At 42.1% G+C, this 23,731-nt stretch overlaps 1 protein-coding gene across 4 annotated transcripts in view; it reads right to left on the bottom strand.

Moving 5' to 3' along the window:
- The window catches only part of SYNE2 (spectrin repeat containing nuclear envelope protein 2), a 306,555-nt gene that overhangs the window by 225,152 nt on the left and 57,672 nt on the right, over positions 1-23,731 (bottom strand). For all 4 annotated transcript variants that reach the window (XM_079769558.1, XM_079769560.1, XM_079769561.1 and 1 more), the window contains 5 exons: positions 8,891-8,952; positions 7,158-7,253; positions 6,992-7,069; positions 6,810-6,902; positions 4,299-4,480 (listed from right to left, as the gene is read on the bottom strand). In XM_079769558.1, the coding sequence (XP_079625684.1) occupies positions 4,299-4,480; positions 6,810-6,902; positions 6,992-7,069; positions 7,158-7,253; positions 8,891-8,952 (511 nt within the window). The remainder of the gene's footprint in view (positions 1-4,298; positions 4,481-6,809; positions 6,903-6,991; positions 7,070-7,157; positions 7,254-8,890; positions 8,953-23,731) is intronic.

Below are 23,731 nucleotides of genomic sequence, written 5' to 3'. Positions count from 1 at the left end.
TTATTTTAATCTTGTGGTCAAATTAACGTAAAATGCCACGTTTGATGAGGCTCACGATACTACAGAACATTGGTTCTCAAAGTGTGGCCCCTGGACCACCAGCAGCAGCAGCAGCAGCACCAAGGCTGCAAGTGCTAGAAATGCTAATTCTCAGACCCCGCCCCAGACCTTCGGAATCAGCTCTGGGGTGGGCCTGAAATGTGTGTCTCTCAAAGCCTTCACGTGACAATGATACTCACTCAGTTAAATGTTCCTCATTCAACAATCTGCTGGCTCGAGACTGACTTAGAATCTCTGCATACAGTTAAGTTCCTTTCACTAGGGGGAAATTGTGTCTCTCATTGGAACAAACTAAATGAAATACTGTGCCAGACCAATAATGGCCAGCAGCTCATCGGATACAGAGACCTTCTCACTCCTCGGCTTCAAACTGGTCATCGCAGGTGAAGGGCTGAGCAACATGTGGTATATACATGCAATGGGATATTATTCAGCCCTAAAAAAGGAGGGACATTCTGACGCGTGCTACAGCATGAACAAACTTTGAAGGTGTTATGCTGAGTGAAATAAGCCAGTCAGAAAAGGACAAATACTCTGTGATTCTATTCATTTAAGGCAGCTAGAATAGTGAAATTCATGGATTAGGAAAGTAGACCACTGGTTGCCAGGGGTTGTGGGGAGGGAGAAACGGAGAAGTTGTTAATAGATCACAGAGCTTTAGTTTAGCAAGATGAAAGAAGTTTGGAGCTGGATAGTGGTCTTGGTTGCACAACAATATGGATGAACTTAATGCCATTAAACTACGTACTTAAAATGGTAAATTCTATATTATGCATACTTTATCACAATAACAATTTGCGGGGGGTGGAGAAACAACTTTGTAGCTTGTTAGTGTATTCAAAATAACATTTCTCACTCTGGCCCACAAAGACAAGATTTTGCCCCTGCTTAATTCTCCCCCCTTTATATCTCCCCTCCCTTGCAATATTGCAGTCACACTGGCCTCATCCTGCTTTTCTATAGTCACGTTCTTCTTCTTTTTTAGAGGGAGGGGGGATGACATCTGATAAATATTTATTTAACAAATTTTTTTCTCAATTACAGTTTACATTCAATATTATGTTGTATTACTTTCATGTGTGCAGAATAGTGCTTAGACCATCGGATACTTTACGAAGTGTTCCCCTCTATGTTTCCAGAACCCACCTGGCACCATACACAGTTATTACCGTGTTACTGACTATATTTCCTATGCTGTACTTTCCATCCCCATGCTCATGCTCTTTTTAGTCCTTCTGCTAGGCAGCCTTCTCCTGCAAGCCCAGCTCAAAGGTCTCCTCCTCAGAAAAGCTCTATACCCACCTAAGATACATGCGACCCTCTTCCCACCCTAGACACTCCCCGTCATCATAAGTCCTTTCCAACCTTATCGCCAACTGTAATTATATTTATTCACCTGCTCCTCCCACTAGGGTACAAGCCCCTTGAGAGCAAGAGCTTGTCTTTCTTGTCCGTCATGGTAGAGTCACCACAAACAGTAGCTGGTATAGAAAGATACTTAATATATATATGTTTCAAATCACTCAATCAGTCACTAATGTGTATCTGACAAGGAAACCGTTATTCAGTATTTGACAAGAGATGAAGATATTATAAAAGAGTATAGTTGCCTACAAAGTATAGGGAAAATTCCAGAACAACTATAGTTTCCTTTAATATCCTATAAAAAAAAAACAACACAAGGAAGTTCAATGGACTAATTTAAGGTATAAATCAAATCATAAAAGCTACTCAAGAAACAGTCTGCTTCAGATGACCTGGGCTTTCCTTAAGAAACAAAGCCTAAATTATGAACATGAAACTACATAGTAATCAGTGAATTTTGTCTTATTTAACAAATGCCTATGTGGTCCCCACTGTGTCCAGAAATTGTTCCAAATGCTTTTTAAAAAAGAATTATTATAACACACTTAATAACCCTGTGAAGTGAGTTAGTATTGCCCACATTTTATGAGTGAGGAAACAAACACGAAGTGTCTTAGGCCACCAGTCAGAAGTGCTGGGAGCCATGACTCAAACCCAGGTATTTGGCTTCAGAGTGTGCGCTCAGAGACTGAACTGAATTGACAGCTAAAGAGACAGGGACTGGGGCTGAGGGCAGGGCCAGGCCACCTACAGAGAGCTGAGGGGCCAGAACCAGCTCCGTGCTGCCTGGCAGGCACTGTGCTTAATAAGGCGCCAGGCTATGGGGTCAGCGCTGCACTGAGGAGCAGAAACCAATGCCACGAAGAACATGTTGCTGCCAGGACTTAGAGAGGGCAGGGGTCAGGCTCCAAGGTGACTTGTAGGATTGGGGCTCATTTAGAAGTCTCAAATGGGGGGCCGAGTGATCTTCAGAAGTAGGAAGATACATGTTTCTTACAGCACAGTCATACATGCGAGTCCTACAGAATCGCAGAACATTGAAATAAACGTTAGTCCTATTAGCACTAGGGATGGCCAAAAGTAGGATAAACTCCTGATGAATTACTTAAGAATTAATTACTACATCTTAATAAGTTTAGGATGAATTCTATAGCTGAAAAATAAGGGAGGACTTGGGGAAAGATAAACTGTGGTAAAATTCATGAACTTTGAAAGGGTTTAAAGCTCATTTATCCATAAATGAAACAAAGCTGAGTATGATGCAATAATGCTTTCCCCACATACTATATTTTGTATTTAAAATTTTTAGAAAACTGAAGTAAATTGGTCTCTAGGAGGTTCTAGAAAAAGTTTGATTAATATTCATAACCCATAAGATATGCATGCTTGGGTCCCTCACAGAACAGAGGTAAAGCTGAAGGCAGAAATTAACATCTTCGTCTTTCATTAGGAAGGAGTTACTCAGAAGCCCGCATTCTCTGAAAGGGCTTATTAGCAATACACTGATGCCTCTCTTTATGCAGACAATGCTATGATGTGACAAGGAACACCTTTGAACGCCCAGCTCTTCTCCTGGTGAGTTCTGCATCCTAATTCTTCATTTCTCTCAGACTCCATCCCAGCAGCTGGTTAAAATGAAAAAGCAAATGTCTCCCAAGAGCAAAAAACAATTTTCTTTGTATGCAAAAAAAAACAACAAAATTATTATGAGCACTACCTTCCCTTCATCATCCCTACTTTTTAAAAACATACACACTCTTGTCTCTTTGTTTCCTAACAGAGCTCTGAGTTTCTAAACAATGGGGTCTGTGGTCTTTTAATGTAGTCATAGACAGTTCTAGGAGATGATTTTATAAATTTGTTACTTATTTACTTACTAGAGGCCCGGTGCACGAAATTTGTGCATTTGGGGGGTGGGGGAGTGTCCCTCAGCCCAGCCTGCACCCTCTCCAATCTAGGATCCCTCTCACAATCCAGGACTGCTGGCTCCCAACAGCTCGCCTACCTGCCTGCCTAATTGCCCCTAACCAATTCTGCCTGCCAGCCTGATCACCCCCTAACCACTCCCCTGACAGCCTGATCGACGCTTAACTGCTCCCCTGCCAGCCTGATTGCCCCTAACTGCCCTCCCCTACAGGCCTGGTCGCCCCCAACTGCCCTCCCCTGCTGGCCCGGTCACCCCTAACTGCCCTCCCTTGCCAGCCTGGTCGCCCCTAACTGCCCTCCCTTGCACACCTGGTCCCTCCCAACTGCCCTCCCCTGCTGGCTTGATTGCCCACAACTGCCCTCCCCTGCCGGCCATCTTGTGGTGGCCATCTTGTGTCCAAATGGGGACGGCCATCTTGTGTGTTGGAGTGATGGTCAATTTGCATATTACTATTTATTATATAGGATTTGTTCATTCATCCAATCAGCGCACATTTATGGAGCATTACCATGAACTCACATTATGCTAAGTTCTAAGGAAGCAAAATCAATTAAGACATATCTTGACTTTTAAAGTGCTCCTACTGTGGCAAAACTTTTTGAGTCTAAGTCCACCTTCCCAATGCACATGGGAATTGTGCCCAAAGACAAAAATATTGAAAGAGCACTTTAATTGCACAAAGAGGCCACCTACGCATGTGGATGGGAGTGAGGTAAGTTACCCAGACGATACCACCTTCTGGTCTTCAAAACCAGGGGTGGCTGAGCTCCCGGACTTCCACATTTGGAAGAGACACTATGAGAGGAAGGGGGTGGTATTATGAGAGGGAAGCGTTCCAGTGGTGTTACACCCAGTTGGCCTGAATTTCAAACCTAGAGGTCAGCAACTCTGTGTTGGTGGGTACAGCTGTCCTGTCTGTCTCCTCTGGTCGTAGCAAACTACTTACGTGGCACACTGCTCCTGAGCCCACAAGAGAAGAGCTTTCTTTGCAGACATCTGCCACCGTTTTTGGGCTTTGGAGCATTTCTTCACAGGAGGACTTGAGGTAGGAGATGACTCAGCCACACTCACATCGTCCAGGGAAGGTTGACTGGGATTGCAAGAAAGAGTCTGGGCAAGTTCCTCAATCTAAGGAAGACATCATAATAGTTAACATATACAGGAGCATAAGCTAGCAGCACCGAGGCAAAACCTTCAGCCACGCCCAGCTGGTGTGGCTTAGTGGTTGAGCGTAGGCCTAGGAACCAGGAGGTCACAATTCAATTCCCAGTCAGGGCACATGCCTGGGTTGTGGGCTCGATCCCCAGTTTCTGTCTCTCATCATTAATGTTTCTGTCTCTCTCTCCCTCTCCCTTCCTCTCTGAAATCAATAAATATATATATTTTTTTTAAACACCAGTCACAAAAAAAAAAGAAAAAATGTTGATAAATTTGAACTACATTGAAATTATGAATGTCTGTTCATTGAAAAATTAAAAAGGCAAGCCACAGAGTCAGAGATTTGCAGCTTATATATACCCAACAAGGATTTGTATCCAGGATATATTTTAACACTCTATAAATCATTACACACAACAGCATAGCTAAAATAAAAATTTAATCCCAAGTGATAGGATTATGGCGACAGTATAAATGAGAACAAGTTTGAAAAACTATTTGGCAGCACCTACTAAAGCTGAAGATCACATGCCCTAGGGCCCAGGGCTCCATTCCTGGAATAGTATATGCAACAGAAATGAGGGTTTGTACCACTAAAGGGCATATGCAAGAATGTCCCTAGCAGCTTTATTCATAACAGCTAAAAACTGGCAACAAAAGATATGTCCATCAACAGTACATGCTTCAAAAGCATGAATCTCACAGCCAAGATGTTAAGTGAAATAAGTCACACACAAAAGAGGATCTAGTGTATACAAGAGAAATCAGTTACACTTCCCTTTATATGAAGTTAAAGCTTTAGTTTTGCAAACCTTATTGCCCAGCAATTCCACTTCTAGGAATTTGGCCCATGGAAATAATTAAGATTGTATGCAAAAGTTTTATCATAAGGGTAGTCTTTTTGGAATTGCTTACAACCACACACAAAAATATGAGCATTCTGACTGCCCATTAATGAAATACAGTGCTTTAAAATAGAATACTGTGCTTCCATTAAGAAATATTTAAGTTCAGAAGGATGTCAATTAGAACAGGTTGAAAAATATGAAGAGTATGATCCTATTTTTTAAAGATTTGTTGGGTGTCCCAAAAAATGTATACACACACTTTGAGTAATTATAAAGGCAGTGTTTATTAAAATACACTTCATTTTCAAAATTGAGCTATCAGCTGTTAAAGTATATATACATTTTTGGCATACCCTGTAAATATATGAATATATATATTAATTATTGCTGCATATATCATGAAGACTGTACAATAAATTACTTAGAGAGGTTATCTATGACTAGTGGAATTAAAGATACTTTATTTTCTTTTTATTATCTATACTGACATTTTAAATTATATTTCCAATACGGTGGAAAGTATGAAAAATAATATAATTGTCTATGAATTATCAAATTTTAACATTTTATCACATTTGTCTCACATTTTTTTAAGAAATACAGCACAGGTATACTTTAAGCCTTTTGACTTTCCCTCTCCAACTTCATTTCCAAGAGGGAGAAAACCACAATCCTAAATTTACTTTTCATCATCCTCATGCATATTATTCTATAACTACAAATGTAGGTATCCAGAAATGCTAGCCTCATTTTACATGTTTTAAATGTTATACAAGTCATGTTATTTTATACAATAAGCATTTGTTGTCCACAACAAAAATTTTAAGTTATTTTTAAAGTAATCATGGAACTTTCTAGATAGCTGCAGAAAACCTGCACTAATTCAGAGCCCCAAACCTGGAAGAGTAAGTGTCATAAAGCCAGGACTCTCACTGTCTTATTCACTGTTATTTTCTTGGTGTCTCAGCACAAAAACTAGCACAATAGTTGGTGCTCAAAAATACTAGTATTTGTAGAATGAAATAAATCGATGAGTTAGTCTTGTGACAGAACTGGATGTTGCAGGATTATTAGTCTGGACAAGGGTCTTCAACAAGAGGGAGATTTTACAAAGTTTAGTGGGTTCGTTTTCAAGCATTTACAGCAGGAGTTTTCTACTCTCTTTCCCACCAAAGGAAATAAAGAATAATGAGCAATAATTTACCATGACAGGTTCTATTCAGACCGGTGCTGATCTCATCGATAACGCAGCTTTCAATTTTCCATTGAGAAAGAACATAAATGGCAAAAGGGCTGCTATCTGTTTCCCACCTGGCAAGGTTTCCAGGGTGTCCTAGTTCTGGAGGAAGCTCAGGACTGAATCTGGCATCAAATGACACTCATTGCATTACACTGATTTCATGCCGTGGCGATTAGAACAGAAATAATTTTCGTATCGTCAAACTACTTACATGAAAGTGCAGTATTATTATCCAAATCAGGCCAAGAATAATGGATGGGTTTCCCTCTATAATATCAGCAACGTGAATATTGATTAGCTTAATCTGGAAAAGAAAAAAGGCAGATGAAAAGGAGAAAATATCCCACAGTATTAACCTCTCCCAATGAGTCTCCAAGTGAAATTCATACTCACCGACCGGCTTTTTAGGAATGTCAGGGCATGTTCTATATTGAGTCTACACTGGAATGTATTAGATCCTTTATCTCGAGGCTAATGAAATTCAAGCAAAATATATTACTCAGAAATGTTTTATTTTAAAAGTCAACAAAAGTTCCTTAATGTCACTTTAAGAGCTTACCAACTGCTGTCCTGAGAGTACTTCTAAGAGGTCCAGGAGGACATGCCCCCTTTGAATGTCTGTGAACAGGTCTGATATAACTGAGGGAGGAGTGTGCTGCAAAAGGTCACAAGAAAAATCATCTCACACACTGGTCCAAAAACACAGTACCTGTAAGAATCTCAGAAACACGCATCGTGTCTTTGCAAACGCTAGGGATCGGTAGTGATATTCTTCCTAATCAACAGAATGACAGGGAACACACAAAGTTCCCTATCAAAACATGGTAAGAAAAGCAGGGAACTCGAGTTCATCTCGTGGCAAATTTCCAGTCACAAACACGCTTTCAGCTTTCACTGAGTGCTTAACACCTGCGTATAGAGGTGGCATTCAAGACATTTAGAGTCGGCCAACGGTGACCCACTTACTTGGGAAGCAGATTACCTTTCCAGAGTAACCTGTTTATGAATTTACCCTTTTAGAATTAGGGGCATTGTGTGGGGACGGGCAGCCTGTGAGAAGAGACTCATTTGTTTCTGTTTGTAAGCTATTCCAGGCACTTGGCATCTCTGAGAGACAGAACAGCCCAGTGATTAAGATCAAGGCCTCTGGGCCCACTCTGCCTGGAATCTGTATCCCAGCACCATCACTTTAAGCTCTGGGACCTTAGTTCTCTGTACCGTCGTTTCCTTGCTCTGCAAACTGGAATAACACTACCTCCTGGGGATGTTGTGAAAATCACTGAAATGTGATGAGTAGTCAGTACAGATAGTCCCCAACTTACGATGGTTCGAGTTCGATTTTCGACTTTACAGTGCTGCAGAAGTGAGGCACATTCAGAGAAAACCATATGTCAGATTTAGAATTTCGATCTTTTCCCAACTAGCCATATGCGGTATGAAACTCTCTCATGATGCTGGACAGCGGCAGAGAGCCACCGCGCCCAGTCAGCTGTGCGATCAGGAAGGTAAACAACTGACACTCCACAGTGCATTCCTTGTGTTAGATGATTCTGCCCAACTGAAGGTGAATGTAAGCATTCTAAGCACATTTAAAGTGGGCTAGGCGCCCTGGCCAGTGTGGCTCAGTTGCTTGGAGCATCATCCCGTACACTGAAAGGCGGTGGGTTCAATTCCCAGTCAAGGCACATACCCAGGTTGCGGGTTTGATCGCTGGCCAGATCGTGTAAGGGAGATAATCAGCCAGTATTTCTCTCTCACATCAATGTTCCTTTCTCTCCCCCTCCTCCCCCGCCCCACTTCCTCTCTCTAAAATCAATATCTTCATGTGAGAAATAAATAAATGGATAGATAATAAAGTGGGCTAGGCAGGCTATGATGTTTGGTAGGTTAGGTGTGTATTAATTTTTGACACAATATTTTCAAATGATAATGGGTTTGTTGGGACGGAACACATAAGTCAAGGAGCATCAGTACTTTTGAATAACGTAGGACAGTATCTAACACAAAGCACTCAATTTACATGAATCATAATTATTTTCATTTCATTTGATAACAGATTTGTTGTTGCTTTAAATATTTTTATAGCACCTTCTCCCATGTCCTTAACGAAAGTGGCCCCTTTTTGTGTGTTAGGAAAGAATAACACATATGTGAAAACAAGACCAAGGTGACATTCAACACCGCCTTTCAGCCTTTTACATGTCACCAATGCCATTTTTGGGACCCAAACTGACGGAGTAGGAGAAGTAACTTACATAAACGTGGAGCTGAATTTGCTCTTTTTTCCCTCACCTTTGCCAGCTTCGAGTTTATCCAGCAGGTGAAGGTTCTCTTCTGAGTGTCTTCCTGCTCAGCTATTTCAAAAGGACAACAGCAGTTATCAAACAAGAATCCCAGAAACCATTTGAACATATCAGAGCTTCATTTTCCCTTACAACTCTCCACCTAACACTAACGCGGTTATAATAGACTGAGATAGTTGGTAGGACACTAATTTGAGTTCTCAATTTTTTTTTAACCTGATGAGACTTCAGGTTGAGGATAGAAGAGAACCTGAGTAAATGGAATTGTAGGGTGTCTGCAACTGTTTAGTAAGCATAGTGACTGATTAGATATTAAAACTGTACTTTGCCTCATCGGATCTCTTTTTTTTCTTTCTAAACCCATTTCATTGTTTCTGTATTACCAGTTTAGATTAGTTATAGCCCAGTGACTTACACATTGTAGGCTGCTCAATAATGGTTAGCTGGACTGAAGTCAGTTCTGACAAGCCAACTGGATAGTTTAGGCTTTTCAGAGTTATTTCTGTTCTATATAAATTTCACTTAACAAAAGAATTACAAATACCACAATTTTGTCCTATAATTCAAAATGTTAGCGCTAGCCGGTTTGACTCAGTGTATAGAGTGTCAGCCTGTGGACTGAAGGGTCCCGGGTTCAATTCCACTCAAGGGCACATGCCCAGGTTGTGGGCTTGATCCCCAGTGGGGAATGTGCAGGAGGCAGCTGATCAATGATTCTCTCTCATCACTGATGTTTTGATCTTTCTCCCCCTCTCTGAAATCAATAAAGACATATTTTTAAAAAATAATAAAATAATTTTTTTTCCAATGGAAACCTTAAGTTATTCCTGCCCTAATATGATTAAAATCTAGTAGAAACAAGAGGGAAAAAAACACGAAGAGGCGCCGTCAGATCCAATCCCCACCGGGTACTTTCCAGTTAGCAAAGGAAACTGCACTAATGAAACCTTCAGGAAAGGACTTAGAAAGGAAACCTGGGGCTTTTCACGAACTCATTGTCCAAACTTCACACCTCGTCATCTTGGAAATAAGAACCCTTCAAATTCAACAAGGGCCCTTTGCTAATGGCAAACAAAGATGTCCCAGGTACAATTAAACACCTTTGTAGCAGCTCAATTAAATGGCCCTGAATGTGCCACTTCATTTACCCCTTGACGCACTTCTCTCATTTTCATACTAGCTTATCCCTGAAAAGCAGTATTAATCCAGCAGGAACCACAGCCAAATAGCTCACCCTATGGCAGGATAAGTAACCTTTTGTTCTTTTTCAAAGTCTGATCCATTGGGGGGAAAAAAATAGTTTGAGAGCCACATACTTTAAAGCATCTTAATTTAAGTGAGAGAGGGTTTTTTCAACGGTTGGATTTTATTTTTTAATTTCCAGGGTTACTTTCTAATAAAATAATAAAATTCTTCTCAAATGGCGTGCAAAGTATAGAACCTTTTAGTCAGCAGTGTTAGGGGCAGAAAAAGGCAGGGAGGAAGGAAGGAAGGAAGGAAGGGAGGGAGGGAGGGAGGGAGGGAGGGAGGGAGGGAGGGAGGAAGGAAGGAAGGAAGGAAGGAAGGAAGGAAGGAAGGAAGGAAGGAAGGAAGGAAGGAAATCTATTATAATGATGAGTTTCTTAAAATGCCAAGAAATAGAGAATGAGATATTCTATATCCTCATTTTTAAGACAAATGTAAAATACATATAGTATAGGGAAATATACTCAGTAAATTTTATTTGGGCCCATATAAGTATCCTTCATAATCATTCTTAGAAAATATCTGACTGAATTTGAGAAATGAGGCATGGAAGGCAAAGATTTTCTCTATGTGCCATTACCATAAAAATAGTTAATCCCTGACTCTGTTCTATTCAATCTGCCTTTTGTGAGCTGGCAAACTCCTATTGTTAGCTGGAAGGAAACTTAAATGAAAACACTGAGTTAAGTGTCATTAAAGAGTATGAATTTTAAGTTCATTAGAAAGCTCATTATAAAACTACCATGGCTACTGGGTCTCAGAAAGGTCCAGTTTCACAGAAGCGCATCTGAAATGTTGACGCCAGTCGTCCTTCCTGGCAGTAAGAGTTCACAAGCAGTTACCCAGGCATGAGAATCACTAGTTGACGTTGTCACTTAAACACGGAACAATGTGTTATTATGATGCGGCTTCTCCAAGAATGTTCTCTACTTCATAGGATCCCTGAAGAAGCTTTACAACCTCCTTCTATCCAGGAATTTCTCTTCTTCCCTTTCTATTTTTGGGTTATTGATAAGGGGTTTACTGCACTTGGCCCAGATTTATGCCTTTGACCTTTCACTCTCATTAAAGTCTGTGATCACTTCCTAATTCTTATTGAATAAGTTATTAATTCTTAGCCTAACATTCTAGGTCATTCGTAATCTGACTCCAACCTACTTTTTTCTGACTCCTCTCCCATGACTTCTCTACTCCTATCCATATCATATTTCTCTAGCCAAACTAGAATACCTCCTGAGGCAGCATAGGACCTGGGCCCAGGGCCCCAAGGACACCGGATAAACATAGCAACACTGGACTGCAAAAATGTCACCACCCCTCTGCTCAAAACGCAGAGGTAGCTGAGTTTATCTCCCTTCTAACTGCCTTCTTAAACTACTGACCTTCCCAGTGTGAGGTCTGCCATCTTCTCTCCCCCCCGCCCCCGGCCCTCCCAGCCAGGCATGAACATAGTCACCAGGCCACGCAGCTGGGAAGGGAATATCAACTTAAGAAACATTCTAACCTGTGAAGAATTTTTGTCAGTTTATTTGAGCCACCTGTCGACAACTGCTGGGAAGCAAAATCTCAGCAGATTGAGATAATGCTCCGGGGAATGGCAGTTTTGCACCTTACTTTAACATTACAATCCAAAGAGGAGATGTAAGTGGGATTTATGGAATCCATTGGTGATAGATTAGGGAGGCAGGAGAAAGTGGAAACCTCTGGGGTTGGATAAAAAAGTAAAATGATAGACATACATACTTCTTTTATATAAGTCAATATCTATACTAATAAAAGGGTAATATGCTAATTAGACTGGATAGACTGGATGTCTTCCCGACAAAGCCACGGTGGTGGGGCCGAGGCAGAGGCAGTTAGGGTAAATCAGACAGGCAGGCAGAGCAGTTAGGGGCGATCAGGCAGGCAGGCAGAGTGGTTAGGGGCAATCAGGCAGGCAGTCAGGTGAGCAGTTAGGAGCCAGCGGTCACGGGTTGTAAGAGGGATGTCTGACTGCCAGTTTAGGCCCGATCCCAGGGAGTCGGACATCCCCTGAGGGGTCCCGGATTGGAGAGGGTGCAGGCCGGGCTGAGGGACACCCCTTTCCCTCCGTGCACGAATTTCATACACCAGGCCTCTATAACACTTAAGGGTTTGTGGTCTCTATAGAGTGGTGCCTGTGCTTTGAGGGGTCCAGTAAAAAGAATATTACTTTGGCATTCCAAAGATATGTTAACGTAGATGTAAAAAGGCAACAGACAGGCCCAGTTAAGATAAAGATTAATCTTTGTCAGGGAAGATACCGGCCTAGGACATGACTATCCACCATAAACTGCTTTTAGTTAAAAAGTGTTAATTTCAGACTATCCTTTGTGGTTATTTTAGGTCTCTGAGTTTGTAAGGCCACCACGCAGGCCTCCCTGAGCTTGTCAGGTTGAGTATGTGGTCCCTTTTCATCCTCAGGAAGTCACCCAGATCCTAAAGTGGAAAATTTTGCAAGCCTACCTTTTAATAAACTGGCCTTTTCACGCAAGCCTACTATGTCTCCAACTTATAAAAGCAGTCAAGCAGAGCCTGCCCCATGCCAGTTCAGGACCTTCAATTCCTCTGTGCTGCCTCCCTGGTGCTCCAGCATGAGCTTAATAAAATCTGTCTGGAAATGTCTCTGGGGTTTCTTCTTGATTTCTATTTTGGGGAATCCAAGAACCCTACCATCAGTAACACTACAATGCCCCAAGCAAGCTTCCCCATTGCCGTGTTACGAAGCCTCTGGAATGGCCAATCCTCCCGTTTCCCGCTGCATGCACATAAACCCCAGCACAGTGCACTTGGTGGGCAGTCAATCAACATTTGTTAAAATGAGACATATCCTGTTCAAATGGCCCCTTTCAAGTGAAGTAGAAATAATCTCTTCTGGCTCTGGCTTCCCACAACACTTTGCTGGATTTTTATCTATTACTAGAGGCCCACGGGTGAGGTCCCTTGACCTGGCTGGTGATCGGGCCGATTGGGGCCAATCAGGGCCGGACAGCCAGGGGAAGGGACCGCAGGAGGTTGGCTGGCCGCGGGAGGTTGGCTGTGGGAGAGCCCTGACCACCAGAGGGCAGCTCCTGCATTGAGCATCTGCCCTGTGGTGGTCAGTGCATCATCATCGAGACCAGTCCTAATGGTCTCTTAGGCTTTTATATATATAGACTAGTGGCCCGGTACACGAAATTCGTGCACATTAAAAGGGAATTAATTAGAGGAAATATTTTAATATTGCTATTTGCCCTTTCTCTATAATAGAAGTATCAGAGATGAAAGTAAAGTGTATATGAAAATATTCCTCCTGTCAGAGTCTGGGGCACGGCACGGGACCCAGAGTCAAGTCCCCACCCACCTGCGTGCACCTCGAAACTGCACAAGACCCAGACCCGGCTGGCCCCACCCCCATTGGGCAAGATCTGGACCTGGCTGGCCCCACCCCCGTCAAGCCCCGCCAGGCGGGGGGCGCAGCCTCAGATCCCCCAGCCTGGTGTTGGGATGGGGGCATGGCCTAAGGTCCCCCAGCCCGGCACCGGGGCACGGGGCGTGGCCCCAGGTCCCCCAGCCCAGGGCAGGGGGTGCAGCCTGAGGTCCCCCGTCAAGCTCTGCCAGGTGCGGGGCACAGCCTGAGGTCCACCTTCAAGCCCCACTGGGCTGGGGGTGCAGCCTCAGGTCCCATGGCCCAGTACCGGGGCGTGGGGCACGGCCTCAGGTCCCCTGTCAAGCCCTGCCAGGCGGGGGGGCACAGCCTGAGGTCCCCCATCAATCCCTACCAGGCGGGGGGCATGGCCTGAGGTCCCCCGCCCCACGCAGCCTCAGGTCCCTGCTGATTGCTCATTACGGCTCATTATGGGAACCCCGCCTCCGCTGTGGGTGCAGCCATCATGTGTTATGGGAACCCTGCCTCCGCCATGGGTGCAGCCATCTTGTGACAGCATGATGGAGTGAGGGTCAATTTGCATATTACCTCTTTATTATAGAAGATTATTATTAGAAAGTAATACATAATGCTCATAAAACATTCTTTCAAACAGTAAGAGAAATTAAAAGTTAATCTTAACCTTCCCCATGCCTCTCTTTTTCCCCACAGAGACATTGTTTCCTGTGCATCCTTCTAGATTAAGCATGTTAAGAATGAAAAACTCTAGCCAGTAAAAAGAACAAAGTAGATATATATGCACTGATGTGGATATATTAAGTGGAAAAGGGCAAGTTGTAAAAATAGTATGTTTACTGTTATTCTATCTGTGTTTTTATTAAACGGTAGCTATGTGTATAGCCCAACACTTGGTTTCTATCTTATGGTAATTACCACTTGCCGCTCATATACTGTAGTCACATACCTGCATGTGGTTTCTCTCCTACTCAGTGTATGAACGTTAAACATTTATGTTTTGGCGTTTTTGCTTCCACTTAGCACAATGCCAAGCAGAGAAGAGATATGAAATAAATATGTGCTGATTCAAAGACTAAGTAAATATTAAAAGTGTGGAGGATCAAACTGACTTGTTATTGTATGGTGAAGAATGTATTGCCAACAGTTACTCAGCCCATGCTTTACCCTAATCCTTGTTTAAACAACTCCTAGGCAATTTCTTTAACTAATAAAATTTCTTGAATAAAAGAGTACATACTAATGAGACCCTGTTGCCATTCCCTAAAACACTACTGCCAACCCCATTGTTAGCCGGGACAGACAATGGTAAGGATGACTTAATTCAGAGGATAATGCTACACGTTTTAGGTATGTGCTCCAACAGCCTTCCCAAAGAAGCTGAAGAAGAAAGGGAACTAAAAGTAGAAAGGCCAACTCTTTTATTGTTTCTCATGGAGATGATGATAAACAGAAATAAATGAAAAAACAAAATAAGGGAATAAAATCATGCAGGCGCGCGCGCGCGCACACACACACACACACACACACACACACACACACACAGGCCTAAAATATTTGAAGAATAAACAGGAAAAGGCCTGTTATTTAACTACAGGAGACTATTAACTAACTGAGAAAGCAGGGGGACAATTTATGATACAATTTTTTTGCAACCAACCCTGAGCAAACAAGCAAGCAAGCAAGCAAGAAAAATAAATACTGTAATACTAAGACTAAGATCCAGTTTACTGAACCAGAAAAGTGATTTTAGAAGGTAAGTCCTAGCTAACATAATTTGAAAAACACAGTATGCAACCTCTAAATCCTTTTATTTTACATATTTCCCCCAGAGAATCCATATTGCCAAACTCAGCATTCCAGGGCTAAAATCACTTCCCTACCACTCCCTAAACCATGGTTCCATCTCAAGGATTCGATACCACCATCATTTATCATCCCCAAGTACAGCCTAGCACCAAATCCTGCCAAACTTGCCTCCACAACGCTCTGATACCCACTTCCTTCTCTACACCTCTCTGCTCCCCCAGCCCTCCTGCCCAACCCACCATCCGCTCTGTCCTGGGCCACTTCCATGGCCAACTAAGTCTACTCCACCTGCTTCAATCAGTGTTCTACTTCAGCCAATAAATATGAACATAGTATTCTTCCCACCCCTTCATGGTTCTCTCTGCTCTGGATCAAGAGCAAAATTCCTAACAACCTTTAGGTCTTGCATGGTCCACACAAGAGCATCTCACCTCTCTCCCTCAAGCCCTCGACTCTGGTCACTCTATCTTCTCTCAAGGCCTTTACAAGCTATGTTCCCTCTGCCACAACCATTTGTACCACCCTTCCCACCCTCCCTTCACCTAGTTAACTTCTCCTTTTGCTTAGGTCTCAGTTCATGTTGCATCCTGAAGCAAACCTAAGTCAATGTGTCTTCGTTATTTGCTTTCACAGAATCATGGATTTCCGCCCCGTATTTTGGACTTGCCTCAACTTGTAGTCACTGGCAAGGTTAACAGCAATGGGTCTAGAGCTAGACTATCTGGGTTTGATCCTGTATCAACCACTTACTAGCTACGTGCCTCAGTCTTATCTGTAAAATGGGGATAATAACTTCACAGAGCTCTCAGAAGAATTAACTACTCATACTGACGTGGATCAGAGGTCAACAAACTAACCCAAAGGCTATTCTGGTCTATTGCCTACTTTTGTAAATAAAGTTTTGTTGAAACACAGACATTTGTTTATATGCTGTCTGTAGCTACTTTCATGCTAAATTAGCAAAGTTGAGTAGTTGTGACAGAGACCATATAGACCTCAAAAACTAGAATATTTATTACCTGGCCATTCACAGAAAAAGTTTGAAATCCCAGGCATGAACTAAGATTAGTCTACACAAATAAATACCAGCTACAACATGGATGAACTTCAAAAATATTATGCTACATGAAAGAAGCCAGACACAAAATACCACATATTGTATGATTCCATTTGTATGAAATGTCCAGAGTTGGCAAATCTAGAGAGACAGAAAGTAGACCAGTGTTTGCCAAGCGCTGGGAAGGTGGGAGGTTTAAGAATGACTGCTAAAGTGCATGGGCTTGCCCTAACCGGTTTGGCTCAGTGGATAGAGCGTCGGCCTGCGGACTGAAGGGTCCCAGGTTCAATTCCGGTCAAGGGCATGTACCTTGGTTGTGGGCACATCCCCAGTAGGGGGTGTGCAGGAGGCAGCTGATCAATGTTTCTAACTCTCTATCCCTCTCCCTTCCTCTCTGTAAAAAATCAGTAAAATATATTTAAAATAAATAAATAAAATAAAAAATAAAGTGCATGGGCTTTCTTTAGGGGGTGATAAAAATGTCCCACAATTTAATGTGATGGTTTCACAACTCTGTGAATATACTAAAAACTACTGAATTCTACACTTTAAATGGATGAGTTGTATGGTTTGTAAATTACATCTCGAATTATATCAAAAAAGCTCTTACCCCCCCAAAAAAAAATATTAACTAATATCTGTGAGATTCTTTGCTTAATCTGTCTCCTCATTAGCCAAGAGGCTCCATGAGAACAAGAGCCAAGTCTGATTTTGTTCCTCATATTGCCTGCAGCACCTACCACCGTGCATTTCATGTTGTACAAATTCAGACAATATTTGTTGAATGAATGGTTAAATGGCTGGGAGTGCTTGATTTGTTAGGAAAATATATAACATACACCAAATGATTTCCACTTTGGGCCGTAGCCTGGGACTCCCGCCTCTTCGTGTTGCCACATGAGTGCACCACACCCTCGTGCAACACCTGAGATTTTCACACTGAGGCTTTTGTTTCCAACCTCGCTGGCCGACATAGCTCCTGGCTCTCTGAGTAAGCAAATCTTGTATTTCTAGCACATGAAAATGAGCTCACAATACAGATAAAATGCCTAGAATATAGGGTGCTATGTGTCTCTCCTCTTTCTCACCCTCTTCTGACTCATCAGAGTTGCTCAATAAATAGCTGTGGAATGCATAAACTAAAACAACTACATTTCTTTTAACACATAATTATTACTTCTTCATACCTTTTCTCTACCACATAGAACTGTGAGTGCTTGTCTTTCGAAAATCAAGACGTATAAGTCTGAGCACCTTCCACTGGGGCAGCAGTCCAAGCATCTCCGACTTCTGAATGCAAAGCTACCGGACGCACTGAAGAGACCTGGGCTGTGATTACAAATCTAGGACTCTTACTCTGCACGCCAGCAAAGTACTCAGGGGTATTAAATGCAGTGTTCTGGGTCCCAACTCCCAGAGATTATTATTCCGGGGCTCACAAAGTTTAGTTTGAGAAATGCCTCTTTAAAGTTATTGGGCTGATGTATGTGTGTGACTTCTTCTTGAGACAACATAAGGGAACAGGAAGGGCCTGACAAAAATAGTGATGAAATAATGAACTCAAATATTAATATAATGTAACTCAATATACATCTATTACATGTGGCTATCCTAACACACACTTGGAGGGGCTCAGAAGCTTACTGAAACAAGACTAGTCCAGGAATAAATGGGAACTCAAGGGTAAAAAAAAATAATTATTCTATTTCAGTAAAGCCTTTCAATGAAGTAGTCAGGTGAGCATTTTATAAATGAGAAAGTTGTAGCTCCCTGAAGATGAATGAGTTTTGTTGACTCTTTCAATAAACATTTATTGAAAGCCTACTATGTCCCAACCACAGTACTCCAGATCTCACATCTGGCAGAGGAGAAATTCAAATCTAGATGTGCCTAATATCAAAATCTATGTTGTTCATATTTCAACTAAAAAAACAGCTGAGCTGCTTTGGCTCAGTGGATAGAGCACCAGCCTGCAGACTGAAGGATCCCGGGTTCGATTCCGGTCAAGGCGGTGTGCAGGCTCAATCCCCAGTAGGGGGCGTGCAGTAGGCAGCTAATCAATGATTCTCATCATTGATGTTTCTATTTCTCCCTCCCTCTCCCTTCCTCTCTGAAATATTAAAAACAACAACAACAACAACAGCTGAAATGTCAGATCCATGGCCCCTCCAGCGGCCACCCTATTTCTCTCCTCCCCTTCAAACCCAAATTTCTTGAAACAATTGTCTATACTGGCTGTCCTTACTTCCTTACCTACCACTCACTTCTCAACCCACTAAAAGCTTGACTTCCACCCCAGCCGCTCTACTTAGTAATCACCCAGGTCACTTATAACACTCCCATCGTAAACCCCATGGGTACTTCTCAGGACTCACTGAATATCTTAAACCTTCCAAGACTGTTCACCCCGCTTTCCTTCTTCAGATTCCATGACACCGCACTCCCCTGGTCTTCTTCCTATTTGTCTGCACACCCCTCCTCAGGCTCTGTTATGACCTGTTTTTGTTTTTTTCCTATAATGTTCTACCAAGGCTCTTCTTCTCTTTTTTCAGGTATTTTCATCTACTCCAAGGGAATAAATTACCATTTATATTTTAATGACTTCCAAATCTTTACCTTCAGCCCAGGTGATAGTTTCTCCTGGGCTTCATGTCCATATATCCCATTATCTTCAGGGTATCTCCACTTAATTATTCCACAGACACTTCAAATTCAACATTCCCAGAACTGAGTCATCATCTCTAGCCAGCTCTTTCCCAACCAAAGTTGTTCTCTTGCATTTGCATTTATTTTCAGTGAATGGTTCCATCATCCACACATTTGCTCAAGAACAAACCTGAGTGAGTCACCCTGGATGCTTCCCTCTCCTTCACTATGCCAAGCCCAGTCAATCAAAAAGCCCTGATAACTACCTCAATAAAGCTGAAAATAAACTAAAACAACAACTTTTTAAAGTCCTGAGAATTGTACCTTTTAGATAGCTCTCAATACCCATTTCTCTCCATTTCCGCTGGCACCATTATCTCTCAGATGAACCACTATAACAGATTTTAGTCTTTCTGTCTTCACACTCACTCCCAGAAGGCCACACCCCACACAGCAGCCTGCGGGACTTCTAAAACCAGGGCTCTATTCAGAATCCTTCAATTGCTTCTCCTTGGCCTTAGGAAAAATTTCAAACCCCTATATGCAGGTGTGGGCAAAAGTAGGTTTACAGGTATAATACAAATAAATAATACAATACTTAATAAATAATAATACAAGAATAAACCGATTCGCCTATCACTGGTGTAAACCTATTTTTGCCTACTCCTGTATTTGCATGACCCTTTACAGCCTCATCTCTTAACATTCCTCAAACTCTAATCCTCAGTCCCACTGGCCATCCATTTCCTTGAATATACCATGTTCAACTTGTTCAGTTTCATCTGAACTATACTATTACCACTACCTAGAGCACTCTTCCAGCCTCACCCTGCTCATCTGCTAACGTACTTTAGGTCTTAGCTTAGAAATCACTAACCTCCAAGTCTGGGTTAGGTACCCCTACTCTGACCTTCTATAGTGCCATGTCTCCTCTCTCCTGAAGCACACATTGCATGATATTGTATCAGTCTGTATATTTCTTAAAAGCATTGATTGAGCCAGTGTCTCCACTTCCTCACCTCCCATTCTCTCCTCAACCCATCCACTTAGGCCACTATCTCTACTACGGGAGTCTGGCTAACCTTACCAGGGCCACCAACTAATTCTATGAGCCCAATCCATTGATCACTTCTCTCTATTCAGCACAGTTGACCATACCACCTTTTTCAAACACTTTCATCAAGAGGTTCCCATACCATCCTACTCATCTGGTTTTCCTTCTTTGTCCCTGGCTACTCCTCAATGTCCTCTGCTTGCTCCCCATTTTATGCTTGACCTCTACACACAGAAAGACCCCAAAAGTGCACACTCTATAGGTGATCTCATCCAGATCATGGCCTTAAATGTAAACATACCAGCCATACGCTGATGAATCCCCAATCTATACCTCTTCCAAGAACTCTGGATCCTGACATCCAACTGTATACGTGACATCTCCATTTGGATTAACAAATAAGCATTTCACATCAATCATGGCAATATAAACTCCTGATTTCCCCCAAACTTTTTCATCTACCAGTCTTCTTTGCTCAACTACTCAGTTACTCAAGGCAAAATTTAGAAATTATTCTTGATTTGTGAACATCCCCAGTGTTCACAAATATCTTTTTTTTTTTTAATTCGTAGTTCTTATCCCATTGCTACCATACTGGTCCAAATCACCATATCGAACCTAGACTATAATAAATGCATTCTACCTGGCTTTCTGACTTCACTCTTGCTCCCAGATAATTCCCTCACCACCCAGCAACCAGAGTGATCTTTTGGAAAACATAAATCAAATCATGTTACTCCTCTGATTAATATCTGCCAGTGGTTCCCATCCACACACCTTAGCTTCGAGCTAACGAATCCCTGCCTGATCCAGCCCTGCCTTGCCTTGCCCAGCTCATGCCCCCCCTTACCCACCACAATCCAGCCACCAGGCTTCCTTTGTTTCATGAATTCACCAAGTTTGTTTCTACCTTTGAGCTCTGCCTTGAGCTATTACCTCAGACTGGAATGCTCTTCTCTTGGTCTTTGCAAGGCAGCTCCTTTGTGTTACTCAAAGGCTCCTTAAATGTTGCTCCTCTGAGAGGCCATCTCTGACCACCCAATCTACAGACACCCAGAAACTACCACATAAATCCATTTTTAATCCTCTATATAGCTTACCATGTGCTGAAATTTTTTTTTGCTAAGTTATTCTTTGTCTCTTTAACTTAAATGCAAGCACCATAGATATAAGAAGCTTACTGGAGTTGCTAGCCTCAGTATTCTCTTAATCTAAAATAATGCTTGATACAGGGTAGGGCCTCAGAAACACATGCTGCCTGAATGAGTCCATGACCTGTGCTCATACAAACCAAACTCTGTGACGAAGCAGGATGAGTTAGAAATATTTTGTTTTGAAGATATCAGACCCCTTGGAAGTTGTGCCAAGAACATTCAGACAGAGACACACGGCAGAACTGGTTCCCACTTAACTGAAGACAAAGCCAACAGTGTCAATGTTCTGGAAAGATCCTAAACGTTTCTTGTACTTGAGAAGGGCTTTCTGTTCTGTGTTTGAGCCAGGTACCCTTCCTCTTGTAACCTTTCGCTGCGGCTATCATTGGTGGTCCCCTCCGCAGTAAGGACTGAGAAGACCCAGACGTGACCAGGGAGTGCAACTCCACCCTAGAGGAGAAGTGTGTGTGGCTCCTCTTCTGCCGTTTGCTGCCTGTGCTCAGTCAACATGCATCCCTGCACAGACCATCAGTGACAGGAGAGATCATCACCCAGAATCCCAGGTCTCTCCAACAATGATACACACATTTAGAACTTGGAACATTTCATCTCCGATAAATCATTCATGTTCTTTTACGTACCACTTCTAAGTGACTTTAAAATACTGGTGATAATAAACTTCAGTTCTCATATTATATTAAGAACAACAAACACAGTTTATCTTTCACTAAAATTTCCCTGAATGTTTTAGAAAACCGAAGCCATTCAGAGAAACTGTAATCCCCTAATGTTGAAATCAGATGAGGAAAGTAATCTCTTGAAGAAGCACATTTATAATGACCTCCAATATTTAGAATGTACTAGTATATCACACACTAAACCCACCAAATGTGTATAAATTAATCTATTATACTGACTTTTTTCCCCTTTTAAGGGGAAGTTATTTTGAGTTTTATTTTTCCTAACATACTACTTCAAGCTCTGAACAGTTACACCCCCTCCCAACACACATGCATACACAAAAGCTGAGAAAAATCTCGTATCTCCCAAGGGGCTAATTAAAAAGGATTCTGATTTCTATAAGGAATGAATGAGATCTTTGTTAACCTACTTTAACAGGACTCTAAATGACCCTGGGTTTATCTTGCCCTAGTTTTCAAAATGTAACTGACCCAGAATAAACTAAGCTTATCCCCACTCCTGGCAAAAAAAAAAAAAAAAACAGAAGCGAAAATTCCCAGAAGCTAAAGCTGCATGTACAACCGAAGAAAAAAAAAATTTCCCTGAAAAAACTATACAGTGCACACACCACTGTTCAAAGAGCTCTGATTTTATTTTTCAACTGGAATATTTGTGAAATTACAAAGCTTTACAATATCAAGGCAAATAATCTTTCAAGAAAACACAGGCGAATACATTAATTGCTACTGTGGTATCAGGAACTTTCTAAAAGCTTTTGTGTTGGTACAGGACAGCATGGATAGCCAGTGAAGGACTACAACTTATTTTCTCTGGGTGAAATAATCTCCTAATTAGCCAAAACGAAAAAAAAAAAAAAAGACCCCAGAGATGATTTGCTTTTATTCATAACTAGAAGCCCGATGCACGAAATTTGTGCAAGGGGCTAGGCCCCTGCCGCTGCAGCTTCATCAGGAAGGTCGTCTGGTCTAATTAGCATATTACGCTTTTATTATTATAGATAACTAAGCAGTCTAAATTGGTTAGGGAAACCAAAATACTGCCTGCTAAAACAAGTCCTTTCCTTACTCTTCATTCATCATTTCCATCAAAATTCCAAACTGGGAATTGGCTGCAAAAGGGTAGAAATTCCACCCAGAAGCCTTTTATTAATCCTGATCCTCTTTCTCAGACTTTACATGGTTTCGTTCACTCACTGTCATACGGTAATGCCGGTGGGTGTTTCTCGGCATCTGGAAGGGTTCAGGAATCTGGAGAAGGTGTGGTGGCATAAATTAATAAAGAGACTAGAAATATAATATAAATTTGTAACCCCTGGGGGAGCCAGAGGAGCTTAGCTGTAGGAACCAAGTTCTCTGAATCTCCGGACCCCTTGCTCTTTATTAACACAAATTGTCCTAAGACAAAGCAGATACACACATCAAAGGTTAAGGTTTAGTATACAGTAAGTAGGCATTGTTTTTGGGGGAACTGCCTTCCGCTGTTCAGGTGTCTGGCCAGCAGGAGGCAATAACATGTAGATTAAAATGCCCTCAGCTGTCTGGCAACAGGCAATAATATATGCAAATCTTTAGGTGTGGGGAAATGCCCTTAGTCATTCCAGCAGCAGGTAATATGAATTCAGCCCTGCTGAATCCCCAAGTTCCAGCTAATTCCAGCATGTCATAAATGCAAGAAATTTCATCAAAAGGTTGCATTTCTGACATGCTGGAATTAGCTTCCGGCAATAAGGCAAACAGAATTTCTCTCAGGAACACAATACCAAT

The sequence above is a fragment of the Cnephaeus nilssonii genome (assembly GCF_951640355.1).
Source record: "Cnephaeus nilssonii genome assembly, chromosome: 4".
Lineage (NCBI taxonomy): Eukaryota > Metazoa > Chordata > Mammalia > Chiroptera > Vespertilionidae > Cnephaeus > Cnephaeus nilssonii.
Note: the sequence above shows the minus strand (reverse complement) of the source record. Positions and strands in the feature narration are given on the sequence as shown.